The 26,039-nt window shown below is 38.2% G+C and overlaps 1 protein-coding gene across 1 annotated transcript in view; it reads right to left on the bottom strand.

Moving 5' to 3' along the window:
- JARID2 (jumonji and AT-rich interaction domain containing 2) overlaps positions 1-26,039 on the bottom strand; it is a 115,088-nt gene that overhangs the window by 36,154 nt on the left and 52,895 nt on the right. Inside the window, exons 4-5 of the mRNA XM_039348760.1 lie at positions 17,345-17,521; positions 13,944-14,173 (exon numbers count right to left, since the gene is read on the bottom strand). Coding sequence (XP_039204694.1) covers positions 13,944-14,173; positions 17,345-17,498 — 384 coding nt within the window. The 5' untranslated portion in view covers positions 17,499-17,521. The remainder of the gene's footprint in view (positions 1-13,943; positions 14,174-17,344; positions 17,522-26,039) is intronic.

Raw genomic sequence — 26,039 nt, 5'->3', positions numbered from 1 at the left:
GACCTCAACTATGAGAGACAAAATGAGAAAACAAATCCAGACAATCACATTGTCTGATTTGGAAAGAATTTATTTGCAAATTATGGTGGAAAATAAGTATTTGGTCACCTACAAAAAAGCAAGATTTCTGGCTCTCACAGACCTGTAACTTCTTCTTTAAGAGGCTCCTCCACTCATTACCTGTATTAATTGGCACCTGTTTGAACTTGTTATCAGTATAAAAGACACTTGTCCACAACCTCAAACAGTCACACTCCAAACTCCACTATGGTGAAGACCAAAGAGCTGTCGAAGGACACCAGAAACAAAATTGTAGACCTGCACCAGGCTGGGAAGACTGAATCTGCAATAGGCAAGCAGCTTGGTGTGAAGAAATCAACTGTGTGAGCAATAATTAGAAAATGGAAGATATACAAGACCACTGATAATCTCCCTCAATCTGGGGCTCCACGCAAGATCTCACCCCGTGGGGTCAACATGATCACAAGAACGGTGAGCAAAAATCCCAGAACCATACGGGGGGAACCTAGTGAATGACCTGCAGAGAGCTGGGACCAACGTAACAAAGACAACCATCAGTAACACACAACACCGCCAGGGACTCAGATCCTGCAGTGCCAGACATGTCCCCCTGCTTAAGCAAGTACATGTCCGGGCCCGTCTGAAGTTTGCTAAAGAGCATTTGGACGATCCAGGATTGGGAGAATGTCCTATGGTCAGATGAAACCAAAGTAGAACTGTTTGGTAGAAACACAACTTGTCGTGTTTGAAGGAGAGAGAATGCTGAGTTGCATCCAAAGAAGACCATACCTACTGTGAAGCATGGGGGTGGCAACATCATGCTTTGGGGCTGTTTCTCTGCAAAGGGACCAGGACTACTGATCCGTGTACAGGAAAGAATGAATGGGGCCATGTATCGTGAGATTTTGAGTGCAAACCTCCTTCCATCAGCAAGGGCATTGAAGATGAAACGTGGCTGGGTCTTTCAGCATGACAATGATCCCAAACCCACCGCCTGGGCAACGAAGGAGTGGCTTCGTAAGAAGCATTTCAAGGTCCTGAGTGGCCTAGCCAGTCTCCAAATCAGAACACCATAGAAAACCTTTGGAGGGAGTTGAAAGTCCGTGTTGCCCAGTGACAGCCCCAAAACATCACTGCTCTAGAGGAGATCTGCATGGAGGAATGGGCCAAAATACCAGCAACAGTGTGTGTGCCAACCTTGTGAAGACTTACAGAAAACGTTTGACTCTGTCATTGCCAACAAAGGATATATAACAAAGTATTGAGGTGAACTTTTGATATTGACCAAATACTTATTTTCCACCATAATTTGCAAATAAATTCTTTCCAAATCAGACAATGTGATTGTCTGGATTTGTTTTCTCATTTTGTCATAGTTGAGGTCTACCTATGATGACAATTACAGGCCTATCTCATCTTTTTAAGTGGGAGAACTTGCACAATTGGTGGCTGACTAAATACTTTTTTGCCCCACTATAGCTGTGAGAGAAGGCAAGAAGTTCCATTTTTTCATTTCTTATTAGCATCCTAAATTACAGTTGTTATTTTTAAAAAATAATTAAACCATGTATGATTGATTAAAGTTTAATGGTAAACATTAATAGAACTGAGGATATGAAGAAGCAGGATTTAAAAATTTAACATTGCAAAATTACATTATTTAACTATTGAAGCCAAGTAAATGTTAAGAGGCTGCTGAAGATATTTAGGGGGAGCAAGCAGAATGATACAGTAAGCTTTAACCAATAGCACCATATTAGACTAAGGGTGAAAGTATTAAAAATGTTGATACAAGAAACCATCAAACTGAAGCAATTTCTTCCAAAAGCTGTCCTTCTTATTCATAACATTATATAGATGTAGAAGCAGCTACCCCTCTCCTGCATCTTTGCTTCAGAAACTAAGAAAATGTGTTTATTTTGTCTGCTCAAAAAAAAAAAGAAAAAGAAAGAAAAAATACAATAAAACATTGGACAAAGATATTTGAAGTTCTATGAAATTACCTTATTTCCTGTGTGAAAGTAAATGAGGTTAGTGTAGAGAACTGCAATTCTGTACATAGATGAAATTACTAAAACAAAAAAAATTGTGTGCTGTTTTACACAGTAAATGAGAAGATTAGCGCAGACTGCACTGGATTAGATGACTTCTTTTGTTTTTTCCAAGTGTATATAAATTTGATGCAGCAACACAAATACAACAAACATTCAAGTGGAAACAATTTTGCTTTCAAGTGATGAGAAGCTGCACGTAGAACAATCCCTGGGTATTCCTGGATACTACTGAAAAATGTTCTTGTTTCAAATGCTTGCTAAGTCATAGGCATATAACAGAAACATCAAAGTACAAGTCTATAAAAGACTTGGAAGAGATTTTAAAATTAAACCTAACTCCTTTTAGCAGAAAGCTGATCTTGAAATACTCATATGAAATGCTACCTTACCATTCTCAATTCCTTGATTTGGTGGCCAGTGTATAACTCTTTCCGCATTTCCTATTCTCTGAGCGTTACTGTATTCTGATATCAAAAATATACTTTATGACAGGATGTGCTGGACCCACAGTCTTATTAGGATTTGAACCATAACTTTCCGTAACAAACTTTCAGAAAAGAACCATCTCTGGTCCAAGAAAGTGACTATATTAAGCACATGCTATATACTGGGTAGTATGAGAATAAGACACAGAACAGTTGATTAGATTATGCTTCATATTAATTAGGGTTAGACGTGAAGGCAGAATGAAAGTTCATAAAACTCTTTCAAATTACACGTTCTTGAACATACAAACATATCCAATGCCAATATTTTCCTTACCGAATGCCTCGATCTGACTCTTTAGATTTGAAACCTTGTAAGCATTAGCATTTTAGTAAGTAAAAAGCACAATTTTTTTTTAAAAACCTAGTGAAATCTAATTGTTGGAGCTTTTTTCTAGTTCTCTCCAGAAATACTGAAAGTCTTCAATGAGTGCATTTTTGCTCATGAACAAGTTTTTCTTTTGTTGCAGGAATAGGGAAGGGAAATAATTCATGATGCACCAAGGCAAAGGACTTCTACTCCTGAAAAAAAATCCCTTTGACTGTCCATACTTCAAGAGGAATAATGCTATTTTTCTGCCACTGCAGTTTCTGCTTCTACAATGATGCAACATAGCTGAGTGAATAGTACTGCCTCTCCTACTTAAGGATTGTTCTACTTAAGGATTCCATACATAAATTTTTCTTAATAATAATAATAAAGTTGGAAGGGACCTTGGAGGTCATCTAGTCCAACACCCTGCTCAGGCAGGAAACCCTATACCATTTCAGACAAACGGCTGTCCAGTCTCTTCTTAAAAACTTCCAGTGTTGGAGCATTCACCATTTCTGGAGGCAGGTTGTTCCATTGGTTAATTGTTCTAACTGTCAGAAAGTTTCTCCTTAGTTCTAGGTTGCTTCTCTCCTTGCTTTGTTTCCATCCGTTGCTTCTTGTCCTGTCTTCAGGCGCCTTGGAAAATAGCTTGACACCCTCTTCTTTGTAGCAGCCCCTGAGATATTGGAACACTGCTATCATGTCCCCCCTCGTCCTTCTCTTCATTAAACTAGACATACCCAATTCCACCAGCCTTTCCTTATATGCTTTGGCCTCCAGTCCCCTAATCATCTTTGTTGCTCTTCTCTGTACTCTTTTTCTAGAGTCTCAACATCTTTTTTACATCGTGGTGACCAAAACTGGATGCAGAAAACTGGCCTTACCAAGGCATTGTAAAGTGGTATTAACACTTCACGTGATCTTGATTCTATCCCTCTGTTAATGCAGCCCAGCACTGTGTTGGCCTTTTTGGCAACTGCAGCACACTGCTGGCTCATATTTAGGGACTCCGAGGTCCCTCTCACAGTAAGTTTTCCTTATCAGTTTGGCATCTTATTTTTTCTGAGGAACATGTTTAGAATTCTTTTTGAAGAGCATTTCATCAGGAAAGGGAAAGATGCATCCTTATTTCTAATAAAATTATGAAAAAGTAAGTCCCTATTATTTTCCTACTCTGCAAACCCAGCTAGAGAAATGCAGAACTCCCCATTCTGAACTCCCATTTCCTTTTCATACATTTGGAGGGTCCCTTTGATCCACTGTTTCCAAAGGAGTTTTCTTTTCAAATAGGTAAGAGTAGCAGTAGTTGACACTAATGAACTGTATTATGGTTTTGCTTTCCTTTCTCTTTAATAATAAGAGAATAAAATCAAATTATAAATGGATCACAATGCCATATTTAATTTTTATAAAAATCTGTGAATGAGACAGGATGATTGTTCAATAAAAGTCTTTCAAAGAAGCTTGCTTACAAGTACAAAACCTTTAATAAATACTGTCAAAAATATTTAACAGGTTCAGATGGCTACGCTTTTGTAAAGAACATTTATTGTAGCCAGGGCTACAATAGTAAATAGAGAGGTAAGACATTAAAAAATAAGTCTGGGAAAAAAGGGACAATAGGGAATTAAATAGCAGCCAAGTTGAAGTACACTTGGCTCATGAAGATAGAACCTGGAGAGAAACATATAAGGCAGGGGTGTCAAACTCAATTTCATTGAGGGCCGCATCAGCATTGCGGTTGCCCTTGGGGGGCCGGGTGGGTGTTGCCAGGGTGGGTGTGGCCTACTAGGTGGGCAAGGATGGAGTGGGTGTGGCCTACTGGGTGGGCATGGCCAGCTCTACATTGTTCGCATCAAGGGTGCCTATGGGGCCTAGGCAGGAGTGGGACAGATCTGAGGGTCTCTGGCAGAAGGGGGTCGGACCGGGGCAAGCGCCAAGGCATGGTCCATTTCTTCATTCCTCACGAAGGGTGACACTTCCCCAGCATGCACCCAGGGGGTGGGGCTGACACGGCAGGGGCTGGTTCCTCGCTGTTTCTAGACGGCCTTGTGGAGCTAAGACTGAATGCGTTTCAGCATAGATGGCCACCACAAAATTTTACATTGGCTCTCGGCCGGCCTGGGCCAGGGCCAAGGCAGCAGGGGCTGTTCCCTCACTGTTTCCAGGATGGCTTCATGGGCCGCATGAAACCACTTTGCGGGCCGCATCTGGCCCCTGGGCCTTGTGTTTGACATGTCTAATATAAAGAATAAACAGCTACATCTAAGGAAAAGATTGCGCAAGAGCAACATTAGTCAGAAATGGAAGAAGAATATATGTCTGATATAAAGTCTGATATAAAGAATAAACAGCTACATCTAAGGAAAAGATTGTGCAAGAGCAACATTAGTCAGAAATGGAAGAAGAAAGATCAAATTGAAGATAAGCATCAGAGAAGCAAAATGAAAGGAGGAACACATGTGACTGGGGGAAAGAGAGAAGACAACTGTGAAGAAAGAAAATGAAGCATAAAACTAACAGACTCAACCAAGTGCAGAGAGCAGTGAAATACAGATTGTGAAATACAGAAAGTGATTATTTTAGCATAATTTGAAGGAACAGAATTAGTTCCTTAAAAAAAATTAATAAACAAACAAAAACTTTCTTTAGAAAAAAAAGGCTGTGGTTTCCAACATTTGGGGGTGTGGATGGGAAACCTTCCTTATGACAGCTCCTCTTCATGCATGCAATCTCCTTGAATCATTGGGAAAATGCAATCTATAATAAAACTGCCAAGATAAAAATGCACGGTATTGTAGGGGAAATTTTAGAAACTGCAACCTACCATAACTAATATGGTACATAAAAAGTACCTAAATAATACCTCCAGCTAGATCTTTCTGAGCCAGCTATGAAACTGCATGAGTGCATAGTCTTTTTAAATATACTGTCTTCTATCTTCCAAAATTGCCCATACATATCTTAATCTCCAATTTGTTTCTAAACAGATTTTTTTTTTAAATCCAAAAATGACTTAGGTTGCTAAACACTGAACCAGACTTTTACTTTACAAGGCGCAAAATAACCTATCTGAAGGCCTGTCTCCAAAAAGATGCTTCTGTAGATCACCAGAAAGAACAATGGCTCTCATTCATATACAGTGTACAAATTTTATTGTAGATTGCTTGACTATTAATATTAGTGTTAACAGAAGAGAATATTTATAGCTAAAGGTTGAGTTGCACAATCCTTGGTGCTCTCTGAGCTTGGTTGTTTTCTTGCAGATGTTTCATTATCCAACTAGGTAACATCATCAGTGCTAGAAGGGAATGGGGTTTGGTTTCTATAGCCGGGTAAGTGTTGTTAGTGTTGGTGGGAATATTTTTTTTCATAGATACTTGATTAGGCTGTTGTTTATTGTTTGTCTGAGTGGATTATTTCTTGCTTGGGTACTGTTTACTCTTGGTCTGGTATTAATCCTGATGTTAATCCCTGCTTATCTGGGTGTTGATTCCTGGTGAGGAGGTCTTTTTAGCTTTTTGATTGTCTCTTTTTTTAATAGTACGTAAATGTTGTTCATCTTTATGTGCTTGTTAATGGTTGATTTGCTTGATTGCTGGGCTTCTAAGAATTTTCTAGTGTTTTTTAGAGTTGGCTTGATCTAGGATGCTTACAGTTTCCCAGCTGAAATTCTGGTTAAGTCTATGTGTTGTGCAATTAAGGTGTTGTCACCATGTCTTCTGGTTGCTAGTTGTTTTTCATGGATGCATTCTGCTAGTCTTCCTTTGTTCTATATAGTGGTTGCTACCATCCTTACACTGTATGTTGAAGATGAGGCTTCTGTATCTTTTGGGTTTACTTGTTTCGGATGGCTTTATTGGTTTGTGTGCTAAATATGGTTGTAATAGTCTGTTGATTGGTTCACAAGTTTTTTTTTATATATGCCAATGTTATCTTTTTCATAGCTTGTGTTGGTTGTGCTGTTGCATGTTGATGGGTCAGGCACTTTTTGATAAAGTTGCATGGGCATCCATTTTGTTGGAAGATGCTATACAGGTGATCTGTTTCCTTTTCCTGATGTTCAAAGTTGCTGCAGTGTGTTTGTGCTCATCTGAACAGTGTTCTTACATAGCTTCCCTTATGAGAAGTTGGGTTGTTACTTTGGTAATGAAGCAATTGATTAGTGTGAGTGGTTTTACAATAGACCAGTGTTTCTAATTTGCTGCTATTTTCTCTGCTGATGAGGATATTCAGGAAGGATAATGTGTTGTTGTTTTCTTCTTCCGTTGTGAATTTTATTCCTTTTGAGATGTTGTTGATTGTTTATGTGTCTTCTTTAGCTGTTTTTTTTAAATTGTTAGGTGTTATCTATATATGCGTGGGAGTTTCTAGACGTTGCATTATAATCTCTACTAATAAGTCCTGAAAGTGGTAATCCATGGGTATTTGTTTGATTTGTCAGCATATTTTCCCATCAAACTGAAAGTAGATAGTAAGGAAAAGGTTGATGAGGTTTATGATTCTGGGTATTTCGATCTTAGTGTCTAATATTTAGTTATGGAGTATATTCTGTAATAGTGTTGCTATAGATTTTTTCATTAATTCTGTGTCTATAGATGTAAAGAGTACTATGATATTGGATGTCCCAAAGGTATTTTTCCAAAAGACAACTGGAGTTTTTTGTCTTTTTTTCCTTGAAAACGTTTCACTTCTTCAGCTTCTTGGATGAGAAGTGAAACGTTTTCATGGAAAAAACCAAGAAAGTCCAGTTGCCTTTTGGAAAAACACCTTTGGGACAATTATGACCCAGATGATTGAGAATCTCCATAAACATTGTGATATCAAATGAAACCATAAACTCATCTTCTTCTATTATCAAGTCTTTTATTTGAGTTAGGGCATATAAAAGAATAATTGTTGACAGATCCCTTATATTTGATTGGAATAATCGACTGATCCCTTATATTTGGAAAATACCTTCAAGCAATTGGGGAAAAAACCAGGAACACTTGATTAGGAAAATAGTAGGAACAGGCTGGGGAGCACAAGCAAAAACATTGTGTACACTGGCACAATCATTAGTATAATGTTGCTGAATACTGCACTCTTGTATGAAGAAGTTGTCATACCAAGATTGATGTTCACCTTAATGAACACAATGAAAACAATATCTGGAACCCTTAAATCCATACTGCTCATGGCTCCATGTTCTTTCTAACAGTGCCCCTCCAGATATTAGATGACAACAACAGACAGTTTGAGAGTGAGATAGGATAAACGTGTCATCAATTCCTAGAGCTCTTCCAATACATAAAATATTAGACTCTCTACCTCTCACCAGACTTAAGATCTAGGACAGACATGTCAAACTCGCGATGTCACGTGACGTCGCGCAACGTCTCGGAGCTTTTTCGCCATTGCCGGCAATGGGGTGGGTACAGCTCCAGTATGATGAAACCGGCCCGGGGCCCGGCAGTTTGACACCCCTGGTCTAGGAAATCAATTTGGGATAACATACCAGTCTTATGATCTAGATGAAGAATGGCACTTGAGATGGGCCACTTTTAATAACCACAACCAAACATAGCATGCAGATCCAATAAAATCATTTTCAGGAAGGCAGTTACCCCGAAAAATATGGAGCCACCTGAATAGAATCAGACAAGATGATGCCAGAACTAAAGCAAAGCTCTTTAAATGGGGAACGGCTGAGAGCCCACTGTGCCTACTGTGGTGCACCGGAACAAACTATAGCACATATAGTTCAAGAATGTCTCCTCATGAAATTTAAGGCATCTGGAATGATCTTATCGCAGCCGCACCAGAAGCCTTTAGATGGTTAACATCCTTATATATCAAATTATAACATCTATCCCACTGTAATTCTATGGCTCCATATTATGATGATTTTATTATGGTTTTATCTTAGTTACCATACGCTAAATAAAATAAAACCAAGTCTCTTATTTTCTGGAGGCACTATAATGGGGAATATATGGAATATATGCTTCTCTCTGTGAGATGTCCAAGCTTTTTGTCAATTTTTAGCCATGATGTAGGTTGGAGTCCCTGGTAACAGTACAATTGAACAGAGAGGTATCTCAGATGTGGGTATTTTTGGGTGTCCAAAGAAGCATGAGAGGATGGGTCCATGCTTTTCATCTGCCATTGTTCTTTCATGATTTGACCTATCTCGGTTAGGGAGTTAAAGATTCTCTTGATCGGATTGTCTAGTTCAGTGGTTCTCAACCTTTTTAATGCCACGACCCCAACCGATCGTAAGTCGAGGACTACCCAACTGGTCGTAAGTCGAGGACTACCCAACCGGTCATAAGTTGAGGACTTTTCCTGCCCGGGAGTGCCACGCATGCGTGGTGCCGTCCCCTGCGCCGGCTGAGGCGTAGCTGGCAAGGGGCAGTGACGGTGCAGGGCGACCACCGTCTGGGCCACCAGCTGGCCCAGCCCAAGGGAGGTAAGGCACCCGCCGGGCCCCACGCGTGCCAGCAACCCTCCCTGCGCCCGACGGCCTCCCACCTCCCACCCCTGGCCCTCTTTTACTTACATTTTTAGTAGTTGCTCAGCAGGGAGGGGTGGAAGCTTCCAGACAGCTTGCCTTCGCTGAAGACAACTTGCAGCACCGTTTGCAGACTGGGGCTTTTGGCGGGCTCAGCAGGGCAGAGACAGCCTCGACAATTCCTAATGGCTTTTGAAAGCCAATAGAATTAGACTCTATTCAAGAGAGTCTATTCTATTGGCTTTCAAAAGCCAATAGAATAAAAGGGAGTAGCACAGCTAAGGAAAAGGGGGAAAAAATGGCAGACTGCGTTGTTTGGCGACCCCCGTGAAATGGTCATTCGACCCCAAATGGGGTCGCGATCCACAGGTTGAGAACCGTTGGTCTAGTTTCTGTATTGGATTGGTATTTGCTGGGATGTGGGTTTCTTTGTCTTCTATTAATTCTCTGGCTTTTTGTATATATTATGATTGGTCCATGATAACCGTGGTTCAGTCGTTGTCTGCTGGGATAATGGTAATGTTTTGGTCCTTCTTTAAATTTTTGAGGATTGCTCTTTCCTCTGCTTTGAATTGATTCTGCTTCAGTGTTCTTCTGATCTGTGGTAAGACAGTCTGTTTTCTTGGATCTCTGTGACAAGTTCTGTGGTTTTTAAGTGATGCTTCTAAGGTTGCAAGGAATTCCAACTGATTAGCATCATCTTTGTTATAGTTTAGGCCTTTCTGCAGGTAATTGTATTCTATGGTAGATAGTAGGCAGCTGGACATATTGACAACCTATTCAGGTTTGGGTATCTCTTTGTTTCTGGGATTTAGCTCGAGCAGTTTGGTTAAGAGTTTAGTTTTCTTTTTTCCAACTTGTCACAGCAATGCAATCTTGATGGTGGTTGTCAGCATTTATATGTGTTCTGGGACAATGGCCTGTTCTTGTTGCTTCTTGAGGTTTTTTATGGTGTGCTGTTATTCGTTTAGTCTGAGGTACGTGTTCATAATTATTAGCCATATCATTTTTCACCCACTTTGTTGGACAATTTCCATCCAGCTGTGCAGTTTATTGGAGGTTTGTTTCTGACACTAGTGGGCAGGGCATTTTGTTGTGGGCTTTAATGCCTTTTCAGCCTTCCAAATTGGTAAAATGAGGACCCAGATTGTTGGGGGCAATAGGCTGACTCTGTAAACCACTTAGAGAAGGCTGTAAAGCACTATGAAGCGGTATATAAGTCTAAGAGCTATTGCTATTGCCAATGCAGAAAGAATAGTTGTTCCTTGGTGGTTTGCCTACAGTAAACAACAGCCTAATCAAGGAAGCACCAAGAGGAAAACAACACTTCGATCAATACTGATAGGGCAGCCACTGTATATAAATAGAAAGCAAATCCCACTTTCTTCTAGCATTGATAATGTTATCTAGTTCAACAGTGAAATATCTGCAAAAAAAACAATCAAGCTCAGAGAGGTCAGAGGACTCTATTAGGTTGAACCAAGAGCTTCAACCCAGAAAGAAAAACATTTGTTTTTTTTTAAAAACCTATCCAATTATAATTAGGTAGGTTCCAGATGTTACACTGTTCACAAATTTTGCATTTTGCTCATAATTACCTTTAAATACTCTGCTGAAGAACCGGTATCAAAGGAAGCAAAAGCAATTGTGATAGGCAGTTTCTTACCTTTCTACTGTTGACATGTCTCCCGCCATTAATCAAACACACACAATTTTTTGTGAGCCAGTCTAATAAAATGGTTGCATTGCCCGCTGCGCGGGATCACCAGAGGTTCTAGAGTCAGAGTTCCATCCTGAAGCAGTGCTTACACTGAGCACATAAGAAAGAAGTTAATTGAATTGTAGAAAGTAACAGTGATCAATCATTAGATTTTATCACTTGTTACACCCACACCAGCTAATGAATTAAAAATCACCACACATTCACAAACATGAAACTGTATTTTTTATTTTGCCCAGTCACATTCAGATTCAGATATATTTTATCTTCACATAGCTCAATTCAATCGAAACAATTTTAAAAAATACACACAAATGTGTCCTAATTTTTATACATACATACATACATGTATATGCATACATATACATATATATGTGTGTGTTTAAAAAACTGAATATTAACTTATTTGACAAAATGGGTAAGATGCCAGCACAGTCTTGAAACAACATTTTGACCACTGTTTGTATAATCAACAGAGGCCACCAAGGCTTTACACTTCCCGATCTCCCAACCTATCAGTGATTGAGAAAGGGACTGGACAAGAAGGGAGAGAAAGCATGTAAGTAGCAGAGGAAACTTACATCAGAACAGAAGAAAGAAACATGTACATCTACCAACACATAAAAGATATAACAGAAAAACAGAAACGGTTTGGGAGCCCAGAGCTAACAGAGAAAAAAAAAAAAGCTCTTTTGGGATAAAACATTATGTTGATATTTATCCCACAATCTAAATATAATGGCAAAAACTAATGCCAACGTTATATATCTTTATAGGCATACCTACTTGTACTGAAAAAAAGAGCCTTTTCATTACAGTAGTTCTAATGTGAACTGACCAGGAACTCACATAGATAGTACATCTAAAATTAGTATGACAATTAGGTAGAAAGGTAGTACTGTAATACTACATTATATTATAATTTTATAGTAACATATGCTAGTATCCCTTTCTGGAAAAGAAATGAATGCAAGACAATCTTCATTCATTCCAAATGAATGTTAAAAATCCCTCAACATTAGAATGACTTTTTAAAATTACCACCGTACTTCACAGTACTTCATTTTTTGCTTTATCTGTTTATTCCTTTCCTACCATTTGGTCTTGTGGGGGGAAAATCCCATAAAAATACTACTATGCCCCTACTATGGTTTTTTAAATGTGTATAAACCTCTCTCTGCATTATCTCCTTTTGCCCCATTTTAGAAAGGAATTATGTTCACAATAGTAAGAATAAGAAGACTTAGGCATTCCTATGGTTCATGCTTAGAGACCAAATTTCACTGCGGGTCTTGCAGAGAAATTTCATTGCCAATTTCATTGCCAGCGCAACAACCACAACAAAAGTGCAAAGCTGTGAACATTAGAACTAAGTCTGAATGATTATGCTGGATTTCATGAACCACGAATGGGTATGAAGGCCAAGGACTTCTCTTTGCCCTCCCACTGACCACTGGGCTTCATTTTTGATTATATTCAGATTTTTCATTACATCTGAACCAAACAATTCCCATTTAATAGCTCTTTAAAGCAGTTAACAAAATGATTGGTTATCAAACAAATCCAATCCAGGTTTGACTGACACAAAACTAGAATTCTTTGATTTTCACCTAAGAGGGGACTCCAAATGTTCAATATAAACTGAAGATCAAGTGTCAACCACGGGATGAGGAGCAGTTGGAAGAGGTGAGACAGAAACATTTGACCCTGGCACTCATACTTGGCACATAAAACAGCTAGTTAGGAAAGATCACCTGAACCGTCTAAAATAAATCTTTCTCGCTCCTGAGTCTGAAGCTTTATGTCTCAATTTTAATTTACACTGTCTCAATTTTAATTTATATTTACAGACAGCTAAGCAGAAAAGATACCAACTGACAAAAGATGGCTTGGGATTCCTGGCCTAATTGCTAAATACAGATGGGGAGGTTACCTTAAGGTACCAACTGGCAAAGAGTCAAAAGCATGCAGATATTTCCAAGCCTTTTCCAGCTGAACAAACATCAGCCACACAAAGCCTTGCTTTGGGCTCTGTTAGTTCAGGGAGGTATTAGAGATTACAACCCGTAGGACACAGAGAGGGGGAAAAAGCAGTCATTACAACAGAAACACAAGTCAGGGAAAGATATTCTAGAGAGATGGGCCCTTTTGTCTTAAAGGCTGACATGAAATCCAGCACCGAGATGGCTGTTTTCTCCTGAGTCACTTCAATAAAATTGAAATAAAATGACAACGCCTGTATTAATCATCAGGGGCTCTTATCTATTTATTCACTATAGCACGCCAAACCACTTTTTCTATCAACTGGGGATGATATGTTTATCATGGCTGACTTGTCCTTCCCAAATTCAGATGTTTTTGAAACCCTGCATCAGTGACTGACACACTAACCTAGCTTCGAGGAAATGCTGGTTTGAGTCTGCTTTTGGTTGCTGAAACATCCTGAGTTGGCTTTGACCCAATCATTATCTCTCAATGTACTGTAGCCCCACCCCAAGCTTGATATTGTGGGGAATAAGCAAAGGAGAGAGTCCTAGGAATACCACCTTGAGTTCCTGGCAGAAAGCCAGGGTAGAATTCTAGGAAATAAATTAAATAATACATCAAAAGGTACGAATACAATGATGTATAATTTATGCAGAATACAGCTTTTGGGTAGAGCAGAAAAGCAAGACCTTTTCAATGAAAATTTATTTTAGTAAGCCCTATCAAAAAGGGGAATACAAAAATATATCCTTAACTTTAAAATCACTCTATTTCCCAGAGCACTTCTCAAACCCTCTCGGTTTTTCCCAGGAGTGGTTCTTAAGATAAACCGATACCACTTTGCCCCAACTGGGGTATCACACAATACCTGTTTCCTTAAATCCTGAGCCGATTGGTGAAGGGTGTGGTGGTTGTTAGCAGTGAGCCCTTTTGTGGAAAAGCCCGTGTTTGTTGAAGAATGGTGATTAGCAGCAGACTGGTCCTTTCGACTCTCAGACCTGTGTTCACTGTTTCGTTCCTTTGCTGGCACTGAGTCTTTAACTTTGTGTTTCTGAACAGGCTCCCTCTCTTTCACTGATTTGCTGGATCCATTGAAGACTGGATAGAGAAAGGGGGGGGGAACAAGAAAGAGAAAAAAATAATAAGAATATGAGAGAAATTAATTCTATTTCAAACAGAAAATGCCACTGCTGTTAGCTGCTACAATTAACGTATACTTTGACACAAATAAATCTCACTAGTTCGTCACAGTAGGATGCTCAGAGTTAGAAATAGACACAAGCAGTCCTTGGCTTACAATCATTTGTTTAGTGACTGCTCAAAGTTATGACACCACTGAAAAACTTACGACTGGGCTTTGCACTTATGACCGTCGTAGCAGCCCCATGGTCACGAGATGAAAATTCGGCAACCCGCATGTATTTAGTATAGTTGCAGTGTTCCTGGATCATGTAATCGCTATTTGTGACTTTCCCAGCTGGCTTCTGACAAGCGAAGTCAACGGGGGAGGCCAGATTTGCTTAATGTCTGGGTGATTCACTTAACAACTGCAGGGATTTGCTTAAAAGCAGGTTAAAAAAAAGGTTGTACAATGTGGCATAACTCACTTAAAATCACCTTGCTTAGGAATAGAATTTATTATCATAAGTTGAGGACTACCTATAATCATTTCAATCTATAACCCAGTGAAGATCTGTAGACAAGACAAGAATCCTATCTATGGCTTATAAAGCATTTTCGCTCTGTGCCCCAACAAGGATAAATATTAGCATAAAATTCCCCAAGAAAAAAAGGACACTAGAATAATAAAAGATTGGAAAAAGCTCCAATGGTATGCAACTAGTTTCAGTGGTTCTATCTCAGATCTTTTGGATACAAGCATTTATTTGTGAGAACATGTAAAACAACAAAGAGAAAATTGGAAGTGTTAACATAGTAAGCTCAGTTCAAACATTCTATTCATCCTTACAAGGACAGAGCAATGATTGGCATTCCCACTCCAATGGCTACAAAATATACTCATGATGATGTCAAGCTGGGAACGCCTGCCAATTAATGCTCTCTCTACGCAATGAAGTGACAAGTAACAAAATTAGAAATAGCAGCCGCAGCTTTTGAAAAATGACAGATTGAAACCACAACTGGGCAGGAAGATGAAGCAGTTAAATGGGAAAAAAAACACTGTGGTTTTTCTAAATATTAAAAAGCAAGGCAAAAATAGCTATTGACCAGCTCTGCTTCGCTAGTCCTTTACTTCTGAATCCCCCAAATTTAAAATAAATGAACATACTCCCAGTGAAGCCATTATTAAAGCTCATTATGTAATAAAGATAATTAAGTGCTGTGAAGCAATGTCATTCAGTGATTAATATTATCTATACAATAAATCAGCCCTATCACTTATATGGTAACCATAACATTATTTCAGACTAATTCAGTTAAACCATAGAATTTATTATAACTTGCATTTGGGTCCTATATTTTTTGCAACCTGCATCAACTTTGCCATCTCTTTTGCAAATACTTTCCATTGTGCTGTATGAACCTTATTCTAATAATTAAGCAGTCAAATGCAAGTAGTCCTCGACTTACGACCACAATTGAGGTCAAATTTTTTGTTGCTAAGCAAGACAGTTTTTAAGTGAATTTTGACCCATTTTACGACCTTTCTTGCCACAGTTGTTAAGTGAATCACTGCTAAGTTAATAATATGGTTTTTAAGTGAATCTGCCTTCCCCATTGACTTTGCTTGTCAGAAGGTCGCAAAAGGTGATCACATGACCTCTTGGGACACTGCAACCGTCATAAATACATGCTAGCTGCCAAGCATCCAAATTTTGATCAGGGGACCGTGGGGGATGCTGCAATGGTGTGAAAAAATGGCCATAAGTCACTTTTTTCAGTGCTATTGTAACTTTGAACGGTCACTAAATGAATTGTTGTAAGTTGAGTACTACCTGTATTTCCATGAATTGCTGTAAGTTGAGTACTACTTGTATTTTTTACTTTAACTAGATGATCCCTGTAATGGATTTTACATCCTTTCCTTAGTTTAAATTCAGAGTCACAATCTCCATTGCAATCCATTCTTCCATCGGAGAAAGAAAAGAACAGAACAAAACAAAACAACAGGCCATCAAAGTTAACTGTTCACTTCCTTCAGATTAACAAAAAATATAACAGAAAAACATAACAGGAAACTTCCCTCCTGATAATCTTCCAATAATTAGAGGAAGGAAGCATTTGAATTATGAAAAATGTTGACTGTTCCTAGTAATTCTTTAGAAAGAGAACCTCTTACAGAACAGAACCGGGGGAAATGAAACCAACATTTCCTATTTGAATTACATAAATCAAGGAAAGCTGGCTTAAGAAATTAAACAAGCTAGGAAACAGCTCCATAAAGATGATCTTTCTCTTCAAAGAAATAAGTTGTGAAAATAAACATTTCCTTTTGATGAGAGAAGCTGACTAGGCATCCCCTAATCAGGACAATGCAAAATAAGGCAGAGGGGCAAAGGCAGGAGAATTCATCACCGAGTCCTAGAGAAAGAACACAGAACTGATTTACTGCGAAGGTGCTGCCAATGTCAATAGAATATGTATGACTTTTGTGGGAGATAGTGGCCCAAGTATTATTTCACTCTGGCGGTTACAGTTTAGGGCTTCCAGCTACTCAATGCCAAATATATTTTTCAAGCTCTACCGACAAGGCATTGATCAATTTATCTGGATATGACATGAAGGTCACGTGAAGAAAGTGCATTGTGACTAAGGCAGCTCTGCTGATTTGCAAAGAAATAATGGATGTGAGTCTACAAGGTAAGTAGACTGTATTAGCGCCAATGTTGATATACTAACCTAACGATTAGAGACAATACCAAATTTGGAATGAATATAACGCTGTTGGCAGGCCTAGTCAACATCAACGCTAACGTTTTGCTCTAGTTTCATTTTCAACAGAAAAGAAAAATTCCATAAGAAACCATTAAAATGTGGGTCTGAAGCAGACAGGACACACTGTTAAATTAAATGGATAAATTATTGGATGCTTGTTTTGAGTCAAAATGGTGCTTTTCAGACAAGCTCCCCAACTGGCTGTCCTTCATATATGCTGGATATCAACTCCTATCATTTCCAGTAGGACTAACATTGGCTACATGTCTCATAAATAAGAGGTGCTGTGCAGAAGAGAGAACTCCAGTTTTGCCTTGGTTGTCTTTCTCAGCATCGATATTCTCCACCCCAACTCACTATTCAAAAACATACCATGTCCATTAGGAACTTGCTTTTGTGTTTTCCCTTTCCTAGGAGTAGACTGGCATGAAGATGAAGCGTTATTTGTGGTCACTTTTGCATCCTCAGTTTCTTCATCATCTTCCTCCTCTTCCTCCTCATCCTGAGAACTTCCAAAGTATACCATGCTGCTGGGCAGGGCAGAAGAACCTGAAAATAAATCAGGGACATAAATATTGTAGCTGTTTGAAAATGGCTATTAAAAGCAAAGTTATTGCGGAATACAGAGTAAGGGCTCAAGGAAATGGATTTCCAGTTCAAAATTGCTGCTTCCCCCTCCCCCACCCCTTTACTGAACATATGAAACTCAGCTACTTCACCTCTTTGAGTTGGTCAGACAGAGATTTCTTCATTTTTTGTGTGTCAAGGAAAGATAGAGGAACAGAGACAGAAATGGCAGTATTTGAATTGGGAAGGCCTTTGTCAAGTAGACTGAGCCATAGCTCTTATCTGAATCACCTACATGCATTTGTTAAAGAAATTTTCATGTGATAGGCATGGCTGCACAGGGATGTTTATGAAGGAGTCAAAAAAAGGCAAGATAGGACTATATATGTATTAAAAGGACGGGGCTTTGTGATGTCATGATCTTTTGACCTTTCTGCTCTGCTCAGATACTGATACTAAAACTTAACCTTTCCTATTTCCAAACTGGAAGACTGCCTTGCATCTCAGCTAAAGATGCCATTCAACTGAACAGCAATTTGGGGGCATGCTTTTGAAGTGACAAAAGCATTTCTTTCCTATATTGTGAAAATAGCATATGACTAATGGCCTTATCAACACTCCATCACCAGAAACTCTTGTCTTTCAACTCACTTGAACTGGAGTCACAAAATATCTCACTGTAGGGACAAAAGCATTTAAGATCCTCTTTATCATTTTTAAAGAAACTCACATATACACATATACATGTTTTAGAACTGCTCTATGGCCATTTACGAACAAAGAATGAACTAATGTCTCTCGTATAGTCCTCTTGGTTTTCATAAATGCAAGGTTTCCCTTACCCATTCTTAAAATATAAAAATACTGTGCCTGTCATGAGCAGAAAGAACATGAATATCTGGAATATGGAGGTCACTGTGATAAAATGGAGGTCCAATGTAGTGTAATGAGTTTGGATATTAAAGCACAATTAGGAACACAATGGTACAACTGTAATCTCAACCACTGAAATTCACTGAGTAATTATGCCTCAGTCCAATATACAGTAGCTGTTCTGGTGGAAAACAATTCATAAGACAAGTGATATGCACGCCACCTTATGTTCTTGGAGGAAAGGTAGAATATAAATCTAACAAATAAATGCAATAAGATATCAAAACGTAGATGTAATGATGCATACATTATTTACAATGTAATTTTAAGGTAAGAAAGACGAAGAACCTAACCTGACGTCTCACATGAGAGCACCTCAGGACCTTTTCATTTGCCATTTACCCTCATTAGTCTTCTGGAAGGCCATTTGAGGACGAATGTTTATGATTTTTGTTTTTAGGCACATAAGTCAGAAATGCAAAGCATACATTAATAAAATAATCATGTTTCACCATACTACTAAAACACTCACTGCTGAGAAACACAATCGGTCACATTTTAAACAACCAGCTCTGAGACATGAAGTTTGCTCAAGTATTTCAATGTTATAACCTCTATGAAGCTGCCAGTAGAATGATTATAGTTTGTAGTTGAGGTTACCCCCTCTGTCCAGTTTTATACACATCCATACAGAATCAATTCCATTAAGAATTTCAGGTACAGCCTTGAAATACTTAGATAATTTATAGTTTGATCCAAAGCCTTTTGTAACTTGGGTCTGTAAATTAAGGGCGAGAGAATGACACATTTTGAGATTGGAACTTTAATTCAGAAAGGAGAGTGGGAAAAACAGATAATGGCACAAAATCTAGTATGTGATTGCTATGATTAAATATCACTTGTTATTGAGTAAGAATTAACGTTACTAATATTCATCTTATCTTTAAAAACTTTTAAAAATTCAAAATGTTAAAAATTGCAGAAAGGCATTTATTTTATCTGTACTATCCCCAAGATCAAATACAGTGCTGTTTTCAGCAATGGTTATGGAAAGTAATAAATCCATGAAACATGCAGCTGAACTTACATACAGTATTGATATTCTCTTGGCAAGATTATAAAAAGTAAACAGTGTAAATCTTGAATTCTGCGCGACAAAGATGAAAAGTAAACCAGCCTGGTACAAATCCCACTAGACAGTATTTAAAAGCAAATCACAGTAGCAACTTGCAAAGTAATGGGGAAACATGAATAAAAATACAGAAAATGTAAATATTGGTCACTGCATCAACTCTAGTTTCCTTTTCTCTTGGCTTGATGCACTTTTTTTTAAAAAAGAGAATTATGAAACCAAGAATATAATTCCGTATCTGTTTACTTCTAAGAATACCAGGCAAAACTTTCACCATATTTATTGAAGTGCAAATTAAATATTTTTTTTTAAAATCTGGGCATAAATCAAATTGGTACATTATAAATCCAATAGAAGCTATTTCAGTCCAAGAGCCTTCTGGGTAATTTGGGTTGTGGTTTTTTGGAAAAAAAAATTGGATTGTTTTCTATGAATTATATGCCTGAGCTTCCCCTTCCCTGTTTCTAATCCTTCCTTTCTTTTCACAGGTAAAATACAGCTCAGCTGTACTCTTCAGAAATCCTAAAACAATTGAAGTATTCCCAGGGAATAAAGCTACATCTTGATATAGGGGCCTCTGGTTTGACCAGTAAACATGTCCAGTGCCAAAGGCTGCATTTCTTAAGGATTCTCTTGTTTGACAAGAGACTCCATTTAATGATACATATTGATGGAAAATCCTAGATATGTTGCCTTATCTTCCACTCAGTATTCAGGTAAAACCAGGAATATCAGTGCAAAGGAAATCTGATCTATTTAAAAGGCTGCTTTTGTACTTGCCAGTATGAGGTAAAGGGTCCATCTGGTTGATGGGACTCAAATCTATCATTTCCGAGAGGAAATAGAGTAACAATATACAGGCTTGCTCTCTGCAGTAAACATGTAGGCAGAGCTTGCTTATGCCTCAATAAACAGGAGCACTTCTTGGGAGAGTCAATTTAAAGTCTGCAGAAGGACTCTGCCTGCCCTTCAAAGCATCCGTCTTACATCACTAGTGGACCTTAGACAGCCTAGAATTATGCCTGTGACATATGGCCCGATGTTATCCCCACTGCTACCAACCCCTCTAAAGCAGCTGGCGGGAGTGGAGAAAACGTGTCATAATTGTTTATTCTTCACGGTAGTGGCATGCAGATGGGATTTAGGGCTTACTATTTTTTATAGGAAAGGAACAGATAAGGGATAGACCGTGGTCACTGAAATCATCTAAAGGGAAAAACTCAGCTTTATTCTCACTTTCCGAGAAGAGAAAAGATAAATAACCGAGGGAGTAATAATAAAGAAAGAAAACAAAAGGATTAGGCTTTTTAGCAAAATATTTTTTGTTTTTTATTACTAAGGCTGGGTTTGATGAGACACTCTCCTTTGAAGACCGCTAAACAAGTGGATTAAATTGCTGAAGAGTATTTGAAAATATCGAGAACATACATTTTACTTTTCAATGTTAAAACACAAGGAGAATTCTAAAGTAAAAATGAAGTATTGGATGGGAGATGACACTGATAATCAGTGCTTACTATGAATGATGCTTAAGTATCAAGACTGGGCAAAGTAAAAAGTCCTATTTTGCTTGAAAACCCGAGTTAAATACAGAAAAATCAGACCTGAGGTAATTTCCCCTAATTAACTACTTCCAAATGTTTCAAAGAGGAAAAAAGAGACAGTATCAGAACATCCTCGAAGGTGAGATTCAAGAGATGAGGAGAAAGATCAGTAGCTGAAAGCAAACGAACCAAGCATGAGACGATGACAGTGATTATGATCATCTTAATTTATTAAATATATAAGCTGCCCAACTCCCAGAGATTACCCACATTTTCAATTGCAGTGTAAGAATCAAATGTACTAAATGAGGGATAAGCAATGTGATGCCAAGTACCAGGACAGCCCATGGTAAGGTCATCCTGTTTTGTTTTTAATGGCCAAAAGCATATCATTTTTATACGATTTGTAAGACTTCCATCGCTAAATGACATGGTCATGTGATATCCCATTTTACAACTGTATTGCTTAGCAAGTCTCTGGTCCCAAATGCCATCGAAACTCAAGGATCACCTCTACTAAGGATAAGGACAGGCCCAGAAAAAAATAACCTTTTTTAAATATTTTGGGGGATGGGAATCTTTAGTATAAATATATTTTAGAATTATTTTAAACAATGTCATTTATACGAATCCCTGATCTTTGTAGTTAATATACAATGTCAAATAAGCACATGGATTTGAATGGACAATACTTCAATTAGTGAAGCATTACTCAGATTACTGTGATTGTGTAAATGGAAAAATCTGCTTTAGGGGCTTTTTGGCTGCAGTTACTGATTTCAAGAATCCCCTCTCTTACATCTTCCTTTTCCCATTTGGCTGGTAATATACTCATTTTAACTGTGGTTGAATTAAAGTATTTTGTCCTGTTGGTTAATCTTAGTGCAGTATGATGCAGTTGTCACCAATAATTCCATGGTCTCATTCTACTAGAGATGGGTAATCTATTCCTGGAATTTACCACTTTAGATTGCAAGTAAGAAATCAAATCATTTCTCAAATAACAAAGCACATAAATCTCTGAAATTCCTAGTCAAACCTTTCTTCCTAATACACTGGAGATAAAATTTATGCAAGATTGGAAGCTGTGTATAGGTTTTTTATTTTTGATTGTAGAATCATACCAAAAAACCTGAAAGCGTGAAAATATAATAATAAAAATTTCTCTTTCCTATCTATACACAGGTTTTCTTAACTGTTCCAAGACACTCGCAATTTGTTTTTGAACTATGCTGATTTGACTTTGTTTAACGTGAGCTCAAAATGCACTCAACTGCAACAGATCTTACTGTTCCTTAAGGGGGCCCTTGTGGATATTTGAAGATAGGAAACATGCGGGTTGGGTGGGTAATTGAGGAACTGCTTGTGTGTGTTTTGGAGATGTGATTACAATATTTTAAAATCCAAAATCTTTCAAAGATTAAGTTAGGAAGCAATGGCAGGTTACATGGCTTTTAATCAAAACCTTGAAATACATACATGCAAACACACACAGAGACACATACATATTTGTTATGTATGTTTTGGCCAATTGGTTTTCTGCTTAGATCTGAACCTCTTTCCAAGAGAACCTAGAAGTCATCTAGCATCAGCCCAGAAAGAAAACAGGAAATCGCAAATAAAATCATTAGTGACAAATAAGGCTAGGCTCCATTAATAGAGGGATAGAATCAAGTTCATGTTTAGTGTTAACAACACATTATAATATCTTGTAAAAACCACACTTGGAATATTGAATCCAGTTGCCATGATATAAAAAAAATGTTGAGACTCTAGAAAGAGTGCAGAGAAGAGCAACAAAGATGATTAGGGCAGAGGTCCGCAACCTTTTGGGCACCAGGGACTGGCTCAGTGGAGAGAGGTTTTTCCACAAACCGGAGAGCATGTGGTTTTGTGTGCTGCTTGTTTATGCAGACTGGCTGCTGGCATGCTGCGGCCCGGTACTGGTCCATGGACCGGATATTGGGGACCCCTGGATTAGGGGACTGAACATTAAAACATATAAAGAACGGTTGCAGGAATTGGGTATGTCTTGTTTAATAAAAAGAAGGATTAGGGGTGACATGATAGCAATCCAATGTTTAAGGGACTGCCACAAAGAAGAGGTGGGGGGGTCAACCTATTCTCCAAAGCATCTGAAGGCAGAACAAGAAGCAATGGATGGAAATTAACAGAGGAAAAATCCAATCTAGAACTAAGGAGAAATTTCCTAACAGTGAGAACAATAAGTCAGTGGAACAGCTTGCCTTCAGAAGTTGTGAGTGCTCCATCACTGGAGGTTTTTAAGAAGAGATTGGACAACCATTTGTCTGAAATGGTATAGGATTTCCTGCTTGAGCAGGGTGTTAGATTAGAAGACCTCCAAGATTCCTTCCAACTCTATTATTCTGTTAAAATCAGAGATTAAACTGAATAAGGAAATCAGGGTCAAAGAACTGAAAATGCAAACACTATGCCGAGCAGCAATACATAGACAGTTCAGGAATGAAACAGCACTAGCACTTAGATTTATATGCTGCTCCATAGTGCTTTACACCACTCTCTGAGCGGTTCACTCCCAACAATTTGGCTTCTCATTTTACCAACTTCAGCAGGATGGAAGACTGAGTCAACTTTGAGGCAGTCATGATCGAAATCCTGACTGTGGGCAGAGTTAGCCTATAATACAGCATTTTAACCACTGCGCCACCACAGCACAGAAGTTTTCCGCTCTAGCTGTTAGATATATAGGCCAGGTTGAGCAGATGAGGAGGAAACTCCCAACTATACCGAATGCCTCCTCTGAAGAGTTCATCATCAGATTCATTCTTACTTATCTATAATCTTCACTATCCTTGCAATATAGTGAGAACTGTCTTTAAATACCTTTATATTTTCTCAGTTTCCATTATACTACATGTGCAAGAAAAGTTGAACCTGCAGAATTTATGTTCATTTAGGCTCAGTTCTGCTATGGAACTAAACCTGGTATGAAGTGACTCACTTAATTAAGTACAGTCTTAATTTGTATCACTAAGCAAAAAAGAAGTAAGCAGTAGCAAATATATATAAAAAGTAACGTGTAAAATAAATATCCAATACTTTTCAGTAACAAAATGTATTCATATGTTAAATTGTTAACTGAATTCACGTTAAAAACTTGTTTTTCAGAAAATGTATTACAGTTACATATTCAATATCTTTAATCACAGCTGAAGTGAAAAGCATCATACCAAGTCTACTTGATTTTCACTGTAAAATTTAAGTGCTCGAAAGGTTTCATGCTAACACCAACAATGCTAGTTTAAGAATTTATCCATATAATTCTGAAATCAATACATTTCTTCTAAGACATTTTGAAAGTTTTTATTCTGTGGTAAAAGACAAGCATGCCTCGTGTGATTACTGTAGTTGATGTTATTACCAGTTAAATATTAAAATATGTTCCATGCCTCGTTTCTTTAAAAACACTGATTTGTTTAACCACATTTAGTGAGTATGTCAGGAGCATCTCTTACATCTGCTGATTGCTAAATGTAAATGAGAGTTTAATAACTATCATAATTTAACAGAAACCTATAAAGGAGCAGTGTCTTCCTTTCTATTAGGAAGAGACAGGATGCCATTTTTGTAATTGGATGCAGTGCTGGCATAGGAAAAAAAATAAACACAGAGTGCAGTCTTCACTGGCCATATTTCTCACTTATGTCAAACACTCCAAAACTTCTGGGAATCTTCTATAATGATAATTAACATGACAGAATGAAGGTAATGCATATATATTTGAATAGTTTCTCTGAAGCATGGAAAATAACTTGCACTTCGGTATTTAGTTTATGGAAGTTGAACAAATACTGGATAAATCCCTTTTTAACATCACTGACGTATCATTGGGGGCGGGGTACACTTTCCCTTTGAGTGAATGCAAGTACTCCTTGACCTACGACCATAGCTGAGCCCAATATTTCTGTTGCTAAGTGAGATAGTTGTTAAGTGAGTTTTGCCTAATTTTATGACCTTTCTTGCCACAGTTGTTAAGTGAATCACTGCAGTTGTTAGTAACACAGTTGTTAAATCACTCTGGCTTTCCCACTGACTTTGCTTGTCAGAAGGTTGCAAAGTGTGATCACGTGACCTGGGACATTGCAACCACCATAAATATCAGTCAGTTGCCACGTGTCTGAATTTTGATCATGTGACCATGGGGATGCTGCAGTGGTTGTTAGTGTGAAAACAGTCATACAATTGTTTTTTTATAGTGCCACTGTAACTTCAACCGGTCACTAAACAAACTGTTGTAAGTCAAGGACTACTTGCATTTGAAAACTGAATTTTAAATTGTATTTTAACAAAGTGAATGAAGATTTCAGCTACCATATTATAAATGATCAGCAATAAACCATGCCTGGCAGCAACTACTTACGTTATTGTAGAGAGTGCAACTCTAAAATCGGGTTGTGATTGAAATAAATTAGCTATTTGTTCTTCTTTAGAGAAACAGATTAACTTTCCTCATTCTGCTGATCCCTAAATGCTTGGAAACTACTACAGTTAGAATTCTCAAAGTTGAGCAGAGAATCCAACCTTTTCACCAAAATGATGCAACATGTGTTGCGCTCTCATGACATAAGATCTGTCCCTTTTCTACCAGATTATGGTGTCGTGGCAAATTTATAAACGGGTAAAACTGCTGTCTTTGCAGCACATACTTGTTTTTGTCATTTGACTCTTGCCTTTCCCCTGCAGACATCTAAGCAGATATGGAGGAGAGGAAAAAAAAGACGGTGGCCACATGTATGACATCAAAGCCACAATGCATGTAAAAACATTTGGAGCTTTGATCCCATGATGGCAACTGGAGTCTTGACTTTTTTGACCCTTCCAGCTTTAATAAATATTCCTGGGAAGCACATCTGCTGGTTGCTAAGACTGAAACTAGCTCATATCCCTGGAACCACTGAACCCACCAGAC

The sequence above is a fragment of the Crotalus tigris genome, unplaced genomic scaffold, assembly GCF_016545835.1.
Source record: "Crotalus tigris isolate CLP2741 ecotype Arizona unplaced genomic scaffold, ASM1654583v1 scf7180000017564.2150845, whole genome shotgun sequence".
In the NCBI taxonomy this organism is placed as follows: Eukaryota; Metazoa; Chordata; class Lepidosauria; order Squamata; family Viperidae; genus Crotalus; species Crotalus tigris.
The sequence above is the reverse complement of the archived record's forward strand: the minus strand, read 5'-3'. Positions and strand labels throughout refer to the sequence as shown.